At 34.7% G+C, this 21,939-nt stretch overlaps 1 protein-coding gene across 1 annotated transcript; it reads right to left on the reverse strand.

Moving 5' to 3' along the window:
- Positions 1–5,418: 5,418 nt before the first annotated feature.
- Positions 5,419–19,526, reverse strand: LOC134534560 (FLYWCH-type zinc finger-containing protein 1-like). The gene is made up of 6 exons (XM_063373040.1): positions 19,520–19,526; positions 18,401–18,656; positions 16,491–16,543; positions 14,305–14,560; positions 7,304–7,455; positions 5,419–5,681 (listed from the first exon to the last, which is right to left on the reverse strand). Exons 1-6 carry the CDS (start codon positions 19,524–19,526, stop codon positions 5,419–5,421), a joined length of 987 nt encoding a protein of 328 aa, XP_063229110.1.
- Between the last annotated feature and the right edge of the window lie 2,413 nt (positions 19,527–21,939).

The raw sequence follows: 21,939 nt of genomic DNA on the forward strand, positions 1-21,939 counted from the left end.
TAGGGAAACAAAACATAGGTGAAAACTTATTATATGGGTCACACGTAAACAATGCTGCACTAAAATACACACAATATGAGTGTTCCCACAAACATTTTACAGAAGATTTTGGTCCTGAAATGTCTGTCACGTGCGATGCTATCCCAAGTTGGGATGGACCAACAGACTCCTCTAGTGTTCCAAAACTGGCTGGACATTTCAAAGATTCAAACAATGGGATTGTTTGAAAGTTATAAGTACAGCGCCGCTGAAGCAGCAGCCAATCACATCATGCCGTAATTTCAGAGTACCCTTTCCTTCTGGAAATGTTCTGGAAACTTCTATAAACATCTGGACCTTTTTAAGAATTTAATGTACATTACATCCTTTATGTTCTTCAGTATTCCAAAATGATCAATAATACATTTTTTCATATTCCATGCAGCGAAAATGTTTAGACTGTTTTTAACTTGATGCATTCTGCATTGAAGAGCTTCAATGATTCTCATATTATGCCTACTAAAGTAGTTATGAATTATTTTGACCTTCTAACACTATTTTGCATCCCTTGCACTAATACGTGGTCATATAAATATTTCCTTTGGACCAAGATTTTAAAATAACACTTTGGTTTAAAATAAATTTCAAGAAATTTGAGAGTAAAGATGTTTTAATTTTTTTATTTCAACCCCTATTATTACAGTAATATTTCATTTAATCAAAAACTGTTTTTAGCTAGAGGTTTAAGATAATGTTTACATTTTTTGCAATAAATTATAATGGATTTGATATTATACATACTAAAAAAGTTATATATTTTTTGTCTTTCTGTACATGGTATGGAAATATTTTTTTTCCTACCCTTGGTTTTTCAACCCCTAGGAGCATTGGTTCACCTTATCGAAAATTGTTTTAGATAATTTTTAGTTGCACAGTTATAGTTAAGAAACATTAAAAAATTAGATGACTAGGTTAGTAAATTCACCAATAATTTTTTTTTTTCAAATTTTCATTTAAAACATCAGACATTTGCTTAAACATTTTATAATAAAAAAAAAGAAGGAAAAAAACATCATGAAGCAAGAAAGGAAATGAATAAAAACATTGTTCACAACCTCTGGTTGTAAAAAATTTAAATTTCTTATATATTAATAAAACATACCTATAAAAATTGCCATAGGTCATTTAACAATGTTAAAAAATTATAAATCTTTACTGAGTAATCAGTGTTGTGGCAACATTAGATATCTTAATTCATACTGTAAAATGGGGTGAATAAGATCAAAAGTGGGTAACATTATTTTGAAACATAATGTAGCAGAAATGAATTATACATAGTTATAATAGCCATCATGTTATTTTAACATTTATAAATATGTATAGCTCATTTTTGCTATATTATATTTCAAAATATGTTACCTACCTTTGATCCTTTTCACCCTTCTGATTCTATTTACCCCATTTTATGCTACTTAAACATTTTACAGTCCTCACCCTACATTGAGAACAGGACTCAACATTAATAAATATAGTTTAAAAAACTAAAGAAACATGCTTTTAAAGATTATCAAACTAAAAAGTAAAAAATAATTTTAAAATTTAATTTATGACAATAGTATATAAGCAATACTAGTATAAATGAGAAAAAAGCTTGAGGCGCTTTGTGCCATATTTTTTGTATATTAAGCGCCCCATGCTTTTTTCTCATTTATACTAGTATTGCTTATATACTATTGTCATAAATTAAATTTTAAAATTATTTTTTACTTTTTAGTTTGATAATCTTTAAAAGCATGTTTCTTTAGTTTTTTAAACTATATTTATTTTTAACTTTTTAGTTTGATATTCTTTAAAAGCATGTTTTTTTAGTTTTTTAAACTATATTTATGTATAATTATCATAGGGAAATGAGTTACCGACACTACCTATTACCATCTGAGATAACTATTTGGAGTTGCAACGTCACAAAGAAATGGTAAAGTCTCTCCGAATCATTTACAGTTAGATGTATGGATATAATCTTAGAATTTACCGAAAAAAAAAAAAAAAACATTTTTTTTTTCGGCGTGGTTAAGCAAGCTGAAAGGCTAGCACAGAGGAAGGAACAATTGAAACTGGTAAAAGTATGTGCTTTGCAAGAAAAGAAAACTTAGTCGAAAGAGTTACAGACGGACAGACAAACATACAGGTGAAGCTAATATAAAGCATGTAAAATACATACTACCATATCAGAAATTGTGTGTGTGTAGAAATTTATATTTTGTACTAGAACAGTGATGAGGTTTTGTTCTCAGCAATGTGAAGACAAATACACGTCATTTAATGAATATATATTATCTTAGTTTTATGTATTTTTTTAAGATGAGCACTGTTGATATATAGCACTGTATTGAAAAATGTAAAGTATTAAAAGTATATTTTAGGAACAGAGAAACAGAATCAACATCATAGAATCGTCCAAACTCTAACGACTAACACTCACTTGGAACACATGGCTTTTTACATTTATGATACAGTGATTACAGTGGGATCTCCTTACAAAATATACTTTAATTCAAAGTATTTTTTTAAAGTGTTATACTGATGTGTGGTATGGAGTTAGTTGTGTATGCTCTATGATGGTTGCTGCTAGCAGTGATAAGGAACTTCCTACATAAATAAAAAGTTTGGCTGTGTGAGTATTTATTATAATGGTAAGTATGTATTGTGAAATGACTCTCCCCCACTTAACTAAATTTCATCATTTCTAATGTTTAAGTACCTGCAAGCATTTTACTTTTCATAGCACTTCAATATAAAGTACTTATTGTGGCAGAAATACATATTTTCATTGCTTATATGTTATATTCCTTTAGCTGGTAATTTTGTGCTGTTGAGTCAGTTGGCAACACTGTTGGATTAGGTTTTAAGAATGTCAAAATATTTACTGAACAGGCTTTAATAAAAAGTTATTAAGATTATTTAAGATTGTTAGTAATTTTGAAGTGATAAAGCCTATACTGTTCAGGTAATTTGATTGAGGCTCTGAAAACTAGATGTGAAAAATGAGGGGATAATGAAGTAAAATTACAAAATGAATTATTATTATTATTATTTTTTTCAGTAATGTTACAAATCTGACTCAAATATTTCACACTTTTACCCTAATACGACAACAACATGCTACTTTAATAGGATTTGTGACTTTTTGTTTAATAAATCATTTTTATTCTTATTGTTTGCGCTTAATTTTTCCTTTGCATCTCATTTTAAACACAAGTTTTATACCAATTTAGTACATCGCTGTAATAAACAGTACCTAGAGAAGTTTTTAAAAATATTTGAACTTCCTGAACGCAATTAGTTTTTATTTTAAATTAAGTTAAAGTTGTCCTTTTTGCCTATTTGTTTCCATTTTTCTAACTTTATGAGGTTAGAACTATGTAATTCTTTAGTCGTTCTTTACATCTCATAGAAGAAGGATGCATCAGGGACCAAACGTAAATAAAAAGATCAAATATAAAATTTGCACAAAAAATCTATAGGTGTTAAGGTCAAATTCGGTAAAACTTAAGAAAAATATTTAAAAAATTATAACAAAAAAAAATTGAACCCCTAGGGACTTTTTGCTGAATATGTATTTTCTAAATGGGTCCACCAAGCCCGTTCAGTTTGTCTAACTCTCTACAAATCACCCTATAGTGCGAACAAGAGGATGAGGACAATAGGGCTGGGTGCATGCATGCACGGTGCACGACGCATCGTAATATTGAAACCCTGTGCGGGAAGGAACCAGCCCGTCTCGTACGAGACACACGTCTGCATGTATGATGGATGCAAATTGTTTTGCATCCACTTTTCCTACGAGACCTTCAAGAACTACCAACTGTAAGTCAAGGGCGTTGTGCACCAATTATTTGAACTACCCCGGCAAGATGGTTCGTTCTGTGGCATTGCAAGAGCACACGTGGTGCCTGGCACTGATTTTTCAAGGTTTCAGTTAGCGTGCAAAATGAACAGGGTTAAACTGAACTTAATTGTAACTCAGTTTGCACTGCTACAGGGAAAGTGACTACTGCCCCAAGTGCCATTCTGATAGTTTTAAAGAAACTTTGAAAGCAAGTTTTGTTTACAATACTAGCAGGCTAGTTACTTAATTTTTTTGAAGAATGTATGCATGAACACTCATCATTTTGGTAGTATATTTTTTCACAGACATGACAGAATGCAATCTCCCTTAGAAAACTTTATTTTAGCCAATTGGCATCAAAATGCAATATTCGGACACAACAGTTATGTTAAAGTCTAGTAATTATAAAAACTTAACTGTGGATGGAAGAGAGTTAGCTGTGAGCAATACAATTCATACTGCAGTTTGTAGAGCAACTCAGGATATATACAAATATAAACTTTTAGTGGAAACACATTTTGTGAATGAGATTTGAAGTGTGTGACACGAAGATAAACTTTCATAGAATAATGAAATGTTTGTTTATTTATTTTTATTTATATGCACTACATCGTACAAGGAAAGCAAGATGGACGCTCACTATAGTTGGACTGCGAAATGGCAGTGAAAGTTGATTTGAGCCTGACAATCTTTTTCTTTAATTTTTTTGTTGTAGATCTGTTCGAAAAAATTTGCTTATGTGTTTTAAATATTATTAGGGCCAATTTTATACACATGTGATACCTCAGCTGTCTATTAATGATTAATATGTAATACCTAAATATTTTAAATTATTTATATTATGTCTTTGAGGCCTTTACAATGGCAGTGGTTTGCTAATCTATTGCAGCCTTTTGAATATTTATACATTCACTGTAATTCATAATTTTGATATGAACACATTTTTCAGGGAATGCAGTTAATGTGATTAGTATTCATTTTCTAGCCTAAGGTTCCCACCCATTTACTTTCGTCCTTCCATCGATGAAGCTGCTGTTTATAGCGGCACTCAGGTTTAGGGTCCAGTGCCTTAACTGTATTGGCAGTATTAGTATTAAAAAAAAAACTTTTTTTTAGGAATTTAATTTGTGAACTTTGCAGCAACCCGACTCGAGTGCTGTACTTGTAGCTCCTCAGAGGTTGGGGGTAACGCATGGGCCTCTCTGGCGGGGGGGATGGGGGGGACATGTCCCCTCCAAAAATTCCTTGTGGAGTGAACATAATAGCACTCAAGGGTAATTTTTTTCCCCTTCATTTCATTCTAAACAATTCTTCAATCAACATTACATTATTATCATTACATTGTTTATATTATTATTTCATTACATACAATACATTCTATTTGTATATTTTTACTTCTCTTTGCCAAATATATTTACATCCCATGTCCCCCCCTAAATTTACTTACCAGAGAGGCCCATGCACATCATTATGTAATTGTGCACCTACATGGTAATTGTCATTGCTAAAGCATCACACCAAGTGTCCTGGAGACTTCACAGCACAGAGCACTAATGCTGCTCCAAGCCCGCGCACATGGCGTTCCACAAGAGTTTCTTCCGTATGGCGTCGGTGTGGGGCCCGTGGTTGTGGTGGCCCTGCCGCACCTCCAGCCGGCTGCCGCAGGTGGCCACCCGAGCGCGGCACTTGGTCCTCTGGCAGTAGCTGCACTGCCAGAACTGCCGCTCGCCGCGCTTGTACTCCGAGTTGAAGAGGCAGCCGTTGTAGACGAGCTGCGGGTTGCCCCTCGCGCTCTGCACAAACTGCACCGCACCTGCGCACATGTCCCCCCCACACAGCTGTAGTGCCGAGTGCTTCTCCTCCAAACAACTATCCTACATGCCACTTGCAAACATGACTCTTTCGTGCAACTTTCCGATACTTGGATACTTCCCACTTTGAGAAACTGGAGGGATGGCCTGCAAAAACCTGAAATGACTTAACAATACACGAGATCTCATTGAATTTTAAAAATTTTTATGTTTCCACAGTAGTCAGGCCTGTATTAATATCAGCACTTAGTTTTAATTGAATTTTAAAGTGAATACAATTTCTTAAATACAAATATCAACAAATATCAAACTACAATGGCAATGAAAATGAAAAAAAAAAAAAAAAGTTTAAAAATGTTAATGATGGTTTAGAAAAAAAATTATTTTATCAAATACTTGTACATGTTTTCATGCTATGGTAGCATATACGTTAATAAAATTAGCATGCTTGCCTATTTTTAGCATTTTTCTTGCAGTGATTGTACACTGCTTATTATCTGCTTGGTTGGTTTCAACATTAAATAATTGGATACTATTCTGCTGCCTGAATTTTAGAGGTTCTGTTGCACCCTGTGCCACTTGTTTGAATAAAGTATGGCTAATTATAATGGGCCTATTAAAATTTATATTTTACAAAAATGATTCAAATCTTAAAACTTTGAGTTTTAAAAAATGAAATGTGATATGCAAACAGCCTATATACACTTTAAATACAATCAAATATTTGTTATTTTAAAGTGTAAGTATTTTTAACTGAAAGAAGGATGAATAATAAATTATTTCTTTTAGTATTTGAATTTGCATAAATTACATAACTACTTACACCACAATCATGTTTTATTTGTGCTGAACTTCATTTACCTGCAGACAGGAGCAAGCACATGATTAGTTTTAGGGTTCAAAAAAGTGATTAAAGGATTTGTTGGATGATTGATAAAACAATACCATTTATCACGATAAGTACCTGAAATTGTAAAACACAACTGTCAACTATACAGTATTAACAAAAAGAAATTGTAGTTAGTTGATTGACCATAAATATTGATGTTTTAAAGCATTTTCACGCCCTTACATACATAATAATTTTTAAATAAAAGATCAAATCAATATTTATATATGTTTAAATTATACCAAAAACGAAGGTATATATATGTACACCACAGTTTCTAAAGAATCCAGTTGCCAAATTGTTTTTTTTCTTTTCGAAAGTGTAAATAAGTAGTGTTATTTATGCATTTCCATTCAACACAGTGCCTACAATTGATTGGTCGGTACTTTTTTTTTACATTGTCAAGACTTTACCAGGTAAAAAGCCCACTTTTGAGATTCTATTTCTACAATATTAAGTTAAAAAAAAATATATATATATATATATATATATATATATATATATATATATATATATATATATATATATATATATATATATATATATATATATAAACATTTTGTTTTCAGGAAAGATTTAATTAAACTAAAAATACACATCAAAGTTTGGTTGACATCACGGTAGGAAACAATAAAAAAAAAATCACTCAGAAATGGTCGTAAGCCGCCAGCGAGCGCCAAAAGTTCTTCCTGGCGATAACGCCGTCGTGCGGTGGGTGGTTGTGCCCCGCGCCACGTATCTCGATCCCCTCCCCGTCCGTGATGGCGCGCGCGTGGCACCTGGTCTTGTTGCAGTCGACGCAGCGCCAGTACCGGCGCCGGCTCGGGCGGTTGTGCTGCGTCTTGAACAGGTAGCCCTTGTGCACCAGCTGCGGGTTGCCCCAGGGGCTGGACACAAACTCAAACGTACCTGTCGACAGCCACACACAAAAATAAACGTTATGCATATTTATTTAAAAAAAAAAATATCCATTATCTATCAACTAGCACATCAAGAATAAGGAAAAGCACAGGAAATATGGGACAGGCTATTATAGGTAAGGGGCCAGTGGCGTAGCCAGGATTTGTGTATGGGGGGTGTTAAGAAATGGCCCTCCCGTATTAAAGCGGGGGGTCCGGGGGTCCTCCCCCGGGAAAATTTGGATTTTAAGGTGTAAAATAGTGCTATTTTAGCAGTTTTCTGTACTTAAATTTAAATATTGTAATGGTAAAAATTTTATTAATTTTAATATGAAATTAGTTTGAGTGATGAATAAGAAATTAATTAAAGATTTGGTGCTGAGGGGGGGGGGGGGGGGGGGTTTGAACCCCTACCCCCCTCCCCCTCCCCCGGCTACGCCCCTGTAAGGGGCAAGATATGTTTCAATTTCCCACCCAAATCCTTTTTAAAACAGATTTGGGTGGTGGTGTTTTTAACTACACAAATTCTGCTTTTTGATAAAGATAGTGTATTACGTATTGAAAAAAAAATAAGTACACAAAAATGTTTCTTGTTAAGGCTTATCTATATATATATGAAAATTGGTAGGGAGGTAGCTTAGAACCAGGAGACGGACATAGGATACTTTTTATCCTGTTCCCGGGGGAAAAAAGAAATAACAGTTTTAAAAAAATAAAAAACACGCTTTATATAGAAAACCAAACTAAAAAATAGAAAATCAAAAAAGTATATTGTTCACAATAATCATAACCCACTCTCACTTTTCATTTAATTAAATGTCACTTTTCATTTAATTAAATTTCACAATATTTAGAAGACTTTGTTTATATCGCGCCAAAGACAAACTGAAAGAAAAGAGTTCGCACATGAGCGAAATGGTTTTCTTTACAATATGCGAACTCTTTTCTTTCAAATTGTCTTGGGCGTGATATAAACAAAGCCTACTGAATATTGTGAAATTATATAAATTGACGAAAATCTTATTTTGCAAATTTAATCTATATATATAAAACAAAGTCGGGTTAGTTACACCATTTATAACTCAAGAACGGCTGGACTGATTTTAATGATCTCTGATTGTTGGATTCGTCTCCGCCCCGAATAGCAGAATAACTATTAAAATGTTGATAAAATTCACAGAAAAAAATAATTTTTGAATAAATTAGGTTTGTAACTCCGCCATATTCCACAATTAACAACTCATGTCACGCAGGTTGGCCATAGACATACAAAGTTACAGACGTACAAACTGTGAGTGTTATTTCTCTATGTCCGCCAAGCAAATGCCGCGAAGCTGTTATAACGAATAAAGTAGAGAGAGTAAGAAAAACTGAAGCTCTAAACCTTTTGTTGTCGCCATGTTTGGGACAATAATTGTTTTTACCCATTAAATTGAAATCACCCAATCGCATTGACACTACAGCTCTACCACATTAAAAAAAACAGATTGACAACACCTGGGACGAATGCATAATGGCACACAAACGCGCATTGGAAGCACTTGACCGAACATTGAAAGATCTGCACAATGACTCGAGATGTTTTTGAGGTGCAATGATTTTACTGTCTGAAGATTTGCACCAAACACTGCCAGTCATTCCAAGATCGACTGTTGCCGATGAAATAAACGCTTGCCTCAAATCACTGGCACTTTGTGAAGAAACTTCAGCTGGCAACAAACATGAGAGTGGCATTTCTGAACATCCATCTGCTGAAGAGTTCTCCAAGAAATTGCTGACTATCGGTAATGACCGTGTTCCTGTCAATAAATCACGTGGATAAATTTTATTTCCTCCGAATTTTTGCGTTTTCGTCTCATCGAAAGACGAGCTCATCAACAAAGTGTTCTCGAACATTATTGTTAAACACAAAAATAACAGATGGTTGAGTGAGCTAGCAATTTTGGTGGCTTAACAACAAATATGTGGATGACTTAAACTTCGTAATTCAGAATCAAATCGTTGGTACTCTGCATTCATTCAAATCTATTGATTGTGCAACTAACGAAAACGAAGCCATCAACTATCCAACTGAATTTTTAAACTGCTTGGATGTGCCTGGCTTACCACCGCACAATTTATAACTGAAGGTTAGCTCGGTAGTCATCATGCTTCGAAATCTAAACCAACTAAAACTATGCAATGGAACGCGTTTAGTGATAAGAAAACTGATGATCAATCTGATTTACGCCATGATACTCAAATAAAAATTCAAAGGTGAGGAAGTTCTCATTCCGAATATTCCGATGATTCCAACCGATATGCCCTTTGAGTTTAAACAATTTCAATTTCCGATTCGTCTTGCATTCGCCATGACGATTAACAAATCACAAGGCCAATCCTTAAGTGTTTGTGGTCTGAATATAGAAAATGCGTGTTTTTCTTATGGTCTATTTTACGTGGCATGTTCACCTGTCGGCAAACCATCCGCTTTATTTGTTCTTGCGCCTGATAACAAAACGAATAAATGTTGTATATATAACAAGGTGCTTCACTGAAGAGAATCAACCCGAGTGCAACCTATGCAGCAAAATACATAGCTCCAATAAAGCAAATGTCTTGCTGACACGCCCTTGAAATATTTGATTTTTGTACTTTTATTGAATTTTGAGTATTCATTTTATTATGTTAATAAAATCCTAAATTAGGTTTAGCTAAAAGTTAACATGACATTCATTGACTGTTAGGCGGTACGAAGTTCGCAGGGTCAGCTAGTTTCATATAAATAATGTAATGTGAACTGTAATGCATGATGCATTTTTATAATACAGTAATTTTTAAGAATCATGTATAAGGACAAAATTACACGCAACAATAAAAAATAATTGTCGAGCATTTATTTCCTTGAAAAATGTACAAATGTCTGTAATGTAAAAAAGATGTAAAATAATTATTTCCTATCCATTTGATCTATACATTTTGGTAAAAAATTGCATGCTAAATTAAATGACATTAATTGAATTAAATATATTGAAAGATTAAAATGTTACTCAAATTGTGTTAAAATATTGCTTGATTTCACTGATTTCAATTGCTTTTCAGTGCTATACAATGTATTAATTTTTATTCCAGTGTTATTCTTCCCAGCGTTATTTTGATTTCATTGCAGTTCACTGTAAAATCTTGTCCCTAATCTTAGGTTCATGAATTACTTTCACAAGAGGATTGAAAAGATACAATATAGGCTCAAGGAAAGTATTTCAGGGTTAGCAGTGTTGCCGTATGCTGGCAGATCACTCAATGACAACAAAGTCACAGCGCACGGTAACTCACAGATGTCGGGGAGGGATCTCAGCATTCCGGAACACCGTGGGAAAAAAAATCTGGATTGATGGAGAGAGAGGTCAAACACCTGGCCTTCTGGAATGTGAGTTCACTGTCTTAACAATGCAATGCCTCGTTCCATAGATTATGCAGGTGGGATAACAGAATAGGTGAAAATGTTACTCTAGGTCAAATTTTACTCTAGTGGGGAAAAAAGGGTTTTAAAAACTTATCTTACCGGATAAGTTAATCAGGTATGGTAATGCAAAGGTACATAAAATTAAAGCTAAACTAACATAATGTGACAAAAAGGGTTAAATTAATATGTATGTATGTATGTATGTATGTATGTATGTATGTGTGTGTATATGTATGTGTATATATATATATATATATATAAATGTATATATATATAAATACATGTATATAATTAAGTAGTTAAAATTGTATATTTTGATAAATATAAAAAATAATGTATTCCTCCCAACCAATATAATATATATGATGAAGGCATCAAAATGCTTTGTAACAAATTGTAAATCTAAACTGAAGAATAAGTATCACAACTGGTAATCCATACTAACTTTACTACATTTTATTGAACAAATTAACATAAATTAAACGCATATGCTAAAGTGCTACGGAGTAAAGGTAATACAACACAAGACAAAAAAGTATGTGGAATATTTTTAAAGAAAAGATAATTTTTAATAAAAATAATTTACAGGATATAACTTTGTATTTAAGACTTAAGGCACAATAAAAGCAAACAATAATTATTGGTGAATTAGGCACTATAAAAACTGAGAACCCCAGAATACTTTATTAAATGCTAGATACTCTTTGTATCTGGCAATTACTATCTACTAAATGGGATATTTCATAGTTTCTGCTTGCAAGTATAATCAAGCATAACCATTCCAAAAACCTAGAAATTATTGATGAATCATAGGTGTCTAGCATCTGACTCACAATGACTCCGCATAAGTGCAGAATTAATGGGAAAATAACATTTCTTTTAAGGTTTTATATACACAGATAAAAGTAGACATTTTAACACCTAGTGCTCACCAAATCATAAGCTCTAATGTATGTGCAAATATATCTTGTACATATATGATAAATCTAATTACATGAAGGCTACATTCAAAATAACATCAGAATCTCGGTTAAGAGTCCTATAGAGTATTGCAACTATTTTTAAGATTTTTTTTTCTTTATTGTTTTTTTACATCTTAAGGTGGAGTCTTGCATGCCATGTTGATATTATTTCATTTGCTTGTAATTATCCTATTAGCTAAGGGCATCCCTGTAAATTTAACATTATAACTCTTCTGCATTTGTTCTGTCAAAAATATTTTCAACAGATATTTACTAAATAAGATATAATTTTGTACAAAATCATGGTCGTGATAACACTTAAAAACAATTGAGTGACTTAATACAAATAAATACAATATCTATTTGTAAATATCTGTTAAACTATTTGTGATATAAAACCAATGCAAAAGAGGTATATTGTTGAATTTACAGAAATAGCCCTACAACTAAAAGTAATGACAAGAAAATAAAAAACATCAACATGGTGTGTGAGACCGCAATTTAAATTCAAGAGAAAAAAAACTGTACCATTTAAGTATTCACTCACTATTCCTTCAATTTTAAAGTTCGACAGAGAAGTGATATACCACACCGATAGATATATTTAACATGAAAAACATGTTTTCTTTTTCAATTTATAATACATTTGCAGATCATAAAGCTACATAACAAGACAGTCATAGTAATCAACAGTATACAAAATTGGTTGTCTGTAAAGTCGGTTTACGGATGATAGTTTAACGTGACGTCATAACAAAACATTGATGAAATGATTGATCCAGAAGAAAAGGAAATATCATATTCGGCCTGAGACCGAGCTGTAATAGGTTTTTGCAACCAAACCATTTAGGCATTAAAAATTTTATATTCTTTGAGGAAGAATTTTTTTTTAATTTTTCAATCTTTGCATGATAAAATCTACCTCTGCATACTTTTATGAATACAATTGAATCATTTTTATTGAATTATCACTATTTTGTATGGATACAAAGGAGTGAAATGAAATGTGCAATTGAATTAATAAATTTACTTTTATTTGCATTCATTAATTCAAATATATTTATTACTTTTGAAATGTTGCGTGCACCATATTTATTTTTATAAGTACAAAAAAAAATTTCGCAGCAGCCGGGTTTCGAACTGACAACCTTTAGTTTAAGAGTTAGGTACGCTAACCACACGCCCACGAGGCCATACTAAGGTAATGTAGTTTAAAATGTTTATATATATATATATATATAAAAACTTTGTTCATGGTAGGGGTATAATATTAACACAATTTTATAACAAATACGCATCCCAAATACACCAAACTTATTTATAATGTGTTATAATATTTTTTAAAACATTGTGCAAAAGATCCCGGGTGTAATTTGAATTATTATGTGTAAATGTAAAACATCATTGTTGGTTCAAAACGTATTTGAATTTTCAACATTACTTTTAAATAACCGTACTTATTGTGCTGAAAATCGGTGGACGATCGTTAAATTACATAATATTAATAATTCAAACGACGAAAATATGATTGAAAAGTCAAATCGATGGTAGTTCCGATCGAGTGAAAGAGAGATGCCACGCATGCGTACAATGAGCGTGAAGAGAGATGCCACGCATGCGTACAATGAGCAAACAGAACACATCCATAATGGGACATCCGTAGTGGGACACTTTTTCGTGCGTGCAGCCGGCGTTCATTGATTTATTAGACGTTGTCACGTCAATAAAATAAACAACTGGTGTGTGCATAGTTACATGATTATAGTTCATTTTAAAGTTCAAGGTAAGTTGTTTTACTCTTGGTTTACTGTGACCTGGTTTAGGTATATTTTGCAAGTTATTTGTCATGGAAAGGTTGAACAAAATTGTCAGCAATGAAAATTGCTGGTGACCACAATATGAGAGCAAAGGTCTCAGGTGCATTACCAAATCAAGGCATGCAATATAAGCCCACTTAAATTCAAAAAATCAGTAAGGACCTTATTAAATAAACTGCACAGAAAACTGATAAGACTTTTTAAGAGAGTTATGAAGTACCACCTTGTGAGAGAAAACACTATAGTTCAATTACTACAATCACGTGAATACCATTATGGATGTGATGTAATTTAATTTTTATGCACAAGTAAAAACTTCTATTATTTAAAATATAAAAATATATTTTTTTCTACAGCGGTACATAAAAAAACTTTAGCTAACTTTGTGCATGATTTTATAGCTAATCATAAAACAATCATTTAAAGAACAAACCATAAAAGATATAGGCCACAGTTTTCTGTATAAAATTAAGTAATTAAATTTTACACACAGCAATAAATTTGGTTCAGTTTACAGAAACCTAAAAAAAAAAATTATGTGCAAGACAATGGTTCTACCTTAGACACTAAGACACACTCTTGAGATATAAAACAAAGATGCGACGTGTTTCTCTACTTGGCCTGCTGGAGGCGACGCTCTTGCCAGAGGAGCTTGTTGCGTATGATCTCGGTGTGCGGTTCGTGGTTGTGCTCTGGACCACGTACATCCAGCCCATCTCCGCTCGTGATCACGCGGGCACGGCACTTTGTCTTTTTCCAGGAGACGCAGCGCCAGTAGATACGGCCGCAGTTGTTGTAATCTTTGGAGTAGACGTGGTCGCTGTAGATCAACTGTTGGTTTCCCCGGGAGGTCAGCACCAACTGGAACAACCCTGCCAACACAACGGGTGTCAGTCGTGTTAACACAACGCGAGGTGCCAGCACATAAAAACTTTTAACGTACTTATCTAAAAGCTTTCAGTGTATTCAATCTGTCGGCTCAGCGGGTGGAGATTCTGGACGGTGAACCAGAGACCCCGGGTTCGATTCCCGGCCGGGTACAGGACTGGGTGTTAAGTTGTCCGTTGGCGTCTGTGCTGCGAAAGGCCAAGGCAAACATAAAATAATCATTTCCCCTATTACACCACTACCATCTTCCCGTGGCATTGGGCAGGGGGTCAAAATCAGACCTCCCGCTGATCCCCCCCATTATCAAATATGTATCTATACATTTCTATACACTAACATAACAATAGCAAAAAAGAAGAAAAAAATTGTACCTACAAAACAGTGAGAAATAAGATAAAGTTAAAAAAAAAATACTGTAAGAGTAGTTCGTTGGAACATATGAATCATCAAAATAATGTATTTACAACAGACATACCGCAACAACAAAGAGACAGTGCTAAAGAGGCATAATTTAATATTTAATTAATACCATGTTTTTGAGGCAGACAAAATATTTAGCACTTTGACACAATTATTTCAATAATTCAAAATAAACACTCAATCACAGAATCACTCCCTTCATACACATATGCCTACATCCATAGTAATAAGATGATAATATCTCAGTTTTGTTGAAACCTGTAGGGGACGAGATCCGAACAACCTTCAAGTCTGCTTGATACAACCACAACTGAAAACAAGCAAGGCAGTTGAAAGTCCAGTCTAGTATGAACTATGAATGATTAATGCTAGTGAACAGCAATAACAAGGCATAGTGGATAATTAAGTCTAAGTATAATAGTCATTCTAGATCTCTCAACAATTTATTTCAATAAAGAATATTCATACAACTTTCTTAAAATATAATGTATATCATACAATTGTTTCATGAAAACCAGACACATGCGTCATGTTAAATGCTAGAGAATATGTAACAATTAATATTGGGACTAACAGATCAGGAACAAAAGAAATATAGCAAGTGTCATAAGTGACATATGGTACATAAGAGTTCACTTGCAAGAAGTTAAGAACATTTCTAATTAAATTTAGCACCTCAATAAAGCATGTTTCAGTATGAATACACACATAGTTACAGTCCAAACCGTGAATAATAGCTTTCACTAACAATCCAAATAATATATATTACATGATTAAATGTTATTGGAAAATGTATAATCAAAACATACATGTGCACAGACATTACTGAAAATCCATACATCATACAAGCACCTTAAAACATGATTTATTATGTGTATTATATAAATAACAAACTCTAGACTCATCGAAATGGGAGTAAAGACACAAAAAAAAAAAAAATGCCCAGTCCTATTTAGAGTCTTGCAAGAGAGAGTTACATCAAATATTATGAATGAAGCTTAAATCCAAACTGTATTCATACAAGATAATACAGTCGTTCCTGAAATGAAACAGGGAGTAATATTAAAACCGCACAAAATTAACGGCAAAGCCTGGTCAGGCAAGAAAAACAAAGGAACACACTAGTGGTTCGTTAAACCCGGATAGCTACTGATTTACCCCAGACGCACGACAAGAGATCATTTGAAAACAGCGAATGACAGCCTTGCTGGCAGAAGTTAAACATAAAGCAAAATAAAACGGTCAGCAAGGCAGAAACAATCCTAATGGTATTGTACGATTCTAACAACACAACACGCCGCAGCTAAACATGGCCCCAGTTTACAAGAAAAGACTCAAACACACTATATGTCCCGCGGGCATTTGAATTAACATAAATTTATAAAGTGGTGAACAAGACCAAATTTGCAATATACAGGCCAGCTAAAGGAGAGAAAGTTACGTTATGGACGCAGCCACTTTGCACCTAATAAGCAAATTACACTAAACACTTACGTGGACCATATTCAAGCGGGCATGTCTGCTGCCGAACACCCCACAAGTAATACCTAAATTGAAAATGAGAGTAGACTAGGACTAAGGACAAGGGAGCTATAGTGTTTGTGCTCTGGGTGGTGCTGCTTGCGCAAGTGCAGAAGCATACGAGGGGAAATCATCACTAAAATAAAATCATTAAAAAGTGATTTTGATAACAGAGGGGTAGTAGGGAAGGAAAGGGAAGGATATCGACATGTGCCCCATGTCTTCTGGGTGAAAATATCTGCTTCATTGAATGTCTTCATTTGTTTTTTATGTTTGCCAGTATATGTAATTTATACCTCTTATAAAGTGTACATAATTAAAAAATATGGCATAATATTAATCAAATATATCAACTTAGATGTTCTTGTTCATTAAACAAATTGAAGTCAGTTTGCAATAGAGTGGCATTATTCATTATTATAAGCATGCCATTTATGAGTCAGATTTTCATCTCGTTCTAAAGAGTTTTTATGCAATGAACACCGCATATTATATCTATATAGCTATGCAGTATCATTTATAAATATTTTTATTCAAAATACAAATTATTAAAAATGTGATTAAGTTTGCAAACATACCAACAACCAAACTTTCATATTTATGTATTAGGACAATAAAAAAACTAGTCACAAAATAATTTAGTCATTCATTCATTTGTTGTTTACAATATGTCTGTGAACTTGAAGAACAACTTACGATGGTGACTTAGGCTCTATAAAATTTTAGCACCTCTGAAACATTTTTAAAATTCTCAGTGCTCTTTGTGCCTGACAATAACTGTTTACTAAATGGTAACTTGCATCATGACTGTTTGTAAGTAGGCAAATCTAGCCATTCCAATAGCATAGGATTTACAGATGAATCTCAGGAGACTGGAATCAGCCTCACAATGGCCCAGAGTAAGTGCAGAATGAATGGACAAATAACATGGTTTCATGTAGTTATCACATACACATATAAAAACAGACCATTTTGAGATGTAAAACTATCATCACCACCTTAGTGCTCACCAAATCATAGCTTCATAACTTGTTTAAGATACACCTAATTTCCTGAAGACCCTATTCAGAATGACAACCAGGATATTGGGTAAGATACACTAGTTCACTGGATATATCTTGCAGATGTTATTTCATTGTTCAATCTCAAGTATGAGAGAAAAAAATAGTTGGTACACTTTTGAGCAGTCACTTGCAATTTTCAGTTCAACAGAATATTCACCCGAATATAAGTCAATTCTGAATGTGAGACAACTGGCAATTAAACAAGTCAAGGTTTCAAGAAAAATTATTAACTCACCTTTTCTCTTTACTTTTAAAAGTAATTTGATATAAAATAGTACAGCAAAAATTTGTAGCAAATGAATTGTTGGTAACCAAAATATTACAGCAAAGACATCATGTGCTTTAATAAATAAGTCCATTCAAACAGAAGCCAACATTAAAAAGTCACAAATATTAACTGACATCTTGTAAAATAAACTGCGCAGAAAAGCGAAATAACTTTTTATAAGAGTTCTCAAGTTCCACCTCCTGAGAGAGAACACTGCATATTGTAATTCATACTATCTCTTGATTACTATTGCTTATTTGGTGACGACATTTTTATTGCACATGTTAAAACCAGTATTATTTGAATTTTTTTCCTGCAGAGATACTAACTTTATTTAATTAACCTTGTGGATGATTTTTCAGTTAACTATAAAAAATAATTTGAAAACTAAACCCTACCAGAATTTTAGTTAGTTTTTCACACAGCATTAAATATACGTATTTAGTTTTTCAGGAAACTAACAAAATTGTACACGAAACACTTGCTCGACTTAAACACCACGACACACTCTGGTTAAGACAGAAAAACACAGATGCTATGTGTTTCTCTACTTGGCCTGCTGGAGGCGACGCTCTTGCCAGAGGAGCTTGTCCCGTATGCTCGCGGTGTGCGGCTCATGATTGTGCTCCAGACTGCGTATCTCGAGCTCCCCCCCGTTCGTGATCACGCGGGCGCGGCACTTTGTCTTGTTGCAGGAGACGCAGCGCCAGTAGACACGGTCGCCGTTCCTGTACTCCCGGCTGTAGAGGTAGTCGCCGAAGATCAACTGTTGGTTCCCCCGGGAGGTCAGCACCAACTGGAACAACCCTGCCAACACAAAAGGGTCAGTCGTGTCAGTGTTGTCTGCTGCTGCACATCAAAACTTTTAACGCACTCATTTATAAATTTTCAGTGTATTCTATGTGTTGGACTCGGTGGTTTGAGATTCTGAATTGGTGAACAACAGGTCCCAGATTAGATTCCTGGCTGGTTACAGGACCAGGTGTTAATGTGTACCATAGCCTCCGTGCTGTGTAAGGCAGGGGCAAACCATCGAAGAATCATCTTCCCTATTACACCATGACCATCTTCCAGTAAATTGGGCTCTTAACACTGTTTATTTCAATATAACAGATAATGAACAGACAATAAACAAATTACACACTGTGACTTACACTGCTTAGCAAAAGATTAAAAAAAACACCAATGTATCCCATCAAACAGTGAGAACAATAATAAATAAACAATAAAAAAGAAGAAAGCATACACATTTGCACATTTGAATTATGAGTCACACACTGACGGATTTATGTCATAAAGCCAAAACAAAAGACAGCGCTTATAATTTTTAATAAATACTTTTTCTTTTTAGAAAGATGAAATATATAGCCACTCTGACACATTATTTTAAGTATTCAAAAATAAACAATCAATCAAAGAATCACTCTTTTCATATACATATGCCAACATCCATGGTAATAAATTATAATAATAACTCAGTTTCGAATACCTTGAACTGTTTTTAATTTTGTTTGTATAGATAATTCCTACTTCTTATAAATGTCCATAATTTGAAAAGATGGCATAATCTTGATAAAACGTTCAACTTAGATGATCTTGTACGTTAAAAATTTTTAAGTCAGTTTGCAATAGAGTGGAATTATTAATTATTATAAACTAAGCTATGGTACCTGTCATTTATGAGTCAGATTTTCACCTCATCATAAAGAGTTTTTATGCACTGAACACCACATATTATATCTATATTGTTATGCAGTATCATTTATAAATTTTTTATCCAAAATACTAGGTATTAAAAATGTGATTGACATAATAAACCTTATCTTCAGAAACTAAGGCTTTATTAAGCACAAAACATGACTTAGATTGTTACATGAATTAATACATAGATTTGAATAAGAGGTAATATTGAAGGTTAAACAATGTTCATGCAAAGAGGTTGCTAAGAGGTTGCTAAGAGGTTAAAACCAATATCACCACATTCGCCCCCTCTTCATTTAAGTACATAGTCCTTGAGATATTCAGAAGGTCTAGTGGTGCGGGAAGATCTCCGGAGTGGAGGTTGAGGTCTGGGGGGAGATCTGGGTGGAGTCCGAATTGGGTTCACTTGAGGTAGGTCTTGATCATTCATGTTCTTCGCAGGTGAATCTTCTGGAGTGAGGTTCAGCTGGGTGTCTTCAGATGCTTCAGTGTGTTGATTAGGATCATCAGCGAGGTTTGGAAAATTCACGTCTTCTAAGTTAGATTCATTGTTGACAATATCCCCTGCAGGAGCGAGATGCCTGAGGTTGACTGTTGTCTCCTTACCATCTGGAAGTTGAACCAGAGCATAGTCAGGGTTCGCCTCAAGCAGAGTTACTTCTTGCACCAGGGGGTCATATTTACTCTGACGGACGTGATTCTTCATTAGAATTTTCCCTGGTGTAGTAAGCCACGAAGGAAGAGTAACTCCAGAACTGGCCCTTCTCTTATGGTAGAACATACGTTCGTGGGGTGTAGCGTTAGTAGCAGTACAGAGCAGTGTGCGGATGGAGTGCAACGCTTCAGGTAACACCTTCTCCCACTGCGTTATCACGAGTCCCTTCGTTTTCAGCGCCAGCGATACAGTTCTCCATATTATCCCATTGTAACGTTCTACTTGGCCATTTCCACACGGATTGTATGGTGTAGTACGACTAGTAGCAACTCCATTGGAATGTAGGAATGATTGAAGTTCTCTGGATATAAAGGATGTGCCTCTGTCTGTGTGAATGTATGAAGGATATCCGAAGAGTGTAAAGATCTGATTTAGTGCTTGAATGACGGTTGTGGAGGATAGGTCGTTGCAAGGGATGGCAAAAGGGAACCTGGAGTACTCGTCGACTACCGTTAACAGATATTTCTGAGGAGTGTTGGATGGTAATGGTCCCTTAAAATCAACGCTGAGCCGTTCGAAGGGTGCGGTGGCCTTGATGAGGGTGCTCCGCTTGTTGTGAAAGCGAGGTTTGATTTCGGAGCATGTTCTGCAGGAAGACGTGACTCGGCGTATCTCGTCGATGGAGTAGGGAAGGTTCTGATTCTTCACCCAGTGAGCCATCCGGGTGATCCCTGGGTGACACAAAGCCTTGTGGTAGTGGACAAGTCTGTCGAAGGTATGGAGCGAGCCGCAAGTCCTAGAGAGAGCGTCAGCCGCCACGTTCTCCTTCCCCGGTCTGTAGATGATGTCATAGTTGTAAGGAGCAAGTTCTAACCGCCATCTTGTAAATTTTTTGTTCTTGATTTTCCCAGGATGCCGAATGTTAAACATGTAAGAAATAGACTTCTGGTCGGTTATAAGTTGAAACTTTCTTCCTATCAAGTAATGCCTCCACTTCCGAAGGGCTTCAATGATCGCATAAGCTTCCTTCTCGACAGCTGAATGGTGTTGTTCGCTCTTAGTGAGGGTTCTCGAGAAGAAGGCTACTGGTCTCTTGTTTTGAGTCAGAGTGGCGGTGATGGCGACGTCAGAGGCATCTATTTCGACGCAGAATGGGATGTCTTCCTCTACGTTAACGACGAAGGATTTAACTATGCAGTTCCGTAATTTGTTGAAGTCTTTGATTAGTTCTGGGGCCATAGGAAATACTTTACAGTTCACTAATCTACGTATTTTATCTGAAAATTTTGGAATCCATTTAGAATAATAAGCGAACATCCCTAGTGCTCGTTGCAAGGATGCTTTGTTTCTAGGGATAGGGAAATCAATCAGTGGCTTAAGTCTGTCGGGATCTGGTTTGAGTATATTGTTTTCGATGAGATAACCGAGGAGCTTAAGAGACTTCAAATTTAAATGGGATTTTTCTTGATTAATGGTTAAATTATATTTCTTGCAGACGTCTAAAAATTTTCGTAGATTGGAGTCGTGTTCATATTGGTCTTTTCCGCTCACCGTCACATCGTCCAAGTAGATGTCAACTCCTTGTAGTCTTTCTTTGGTCTTGATCTCGTCCATCTTCCTCTGGAACGCAGACACTCCATTGGTGACGCCCATTGGTATACGTTTGAATTGCCAGAGTTTTCCTGCTGCCTCGAAGGCGGTGTACGGCCTGTCTTCAACCCTTATTGGTATTTG

This window comes from Bacillus rossius, chromosome 7 (genome assembly GCF_032445375.1).
Source record: "Bacillus rossius redtenbacheri isolate Brsri chromosome 7, Brsri_v3, whole genome shotgun sequence".
Taxonomy (NCBI): domain Eukaryota; kingdom Metazoa; phylum Arthropoda; class Insecta; order Phasmatodea; family Bacillidae; genus Bacillus; species Bacillus rossius.

What these genes read in the sequence shown, in the direction of transcription:
- LOC134534560 (XM_063373040.1), bottom strand. An exon ending in CGTCGCCTCCAGCAGGCCAA is followed by an intron (nt 16,544 to 18,400) that starts GTAGAGAAACAC and finishes TTTTCAATTTAG; the next exon opens with GTATTACTTGTGGGGTGTTC. An exon ending in CGTCGCCTCCAGCAGGCCAA is followed by an intron (nt 7,456 to 14,304) that starts GTAGAGAAACAC and finishes GTTTGTGTCCAG; the next exon opens with CCCCTGGGGCAACCCGCAGC.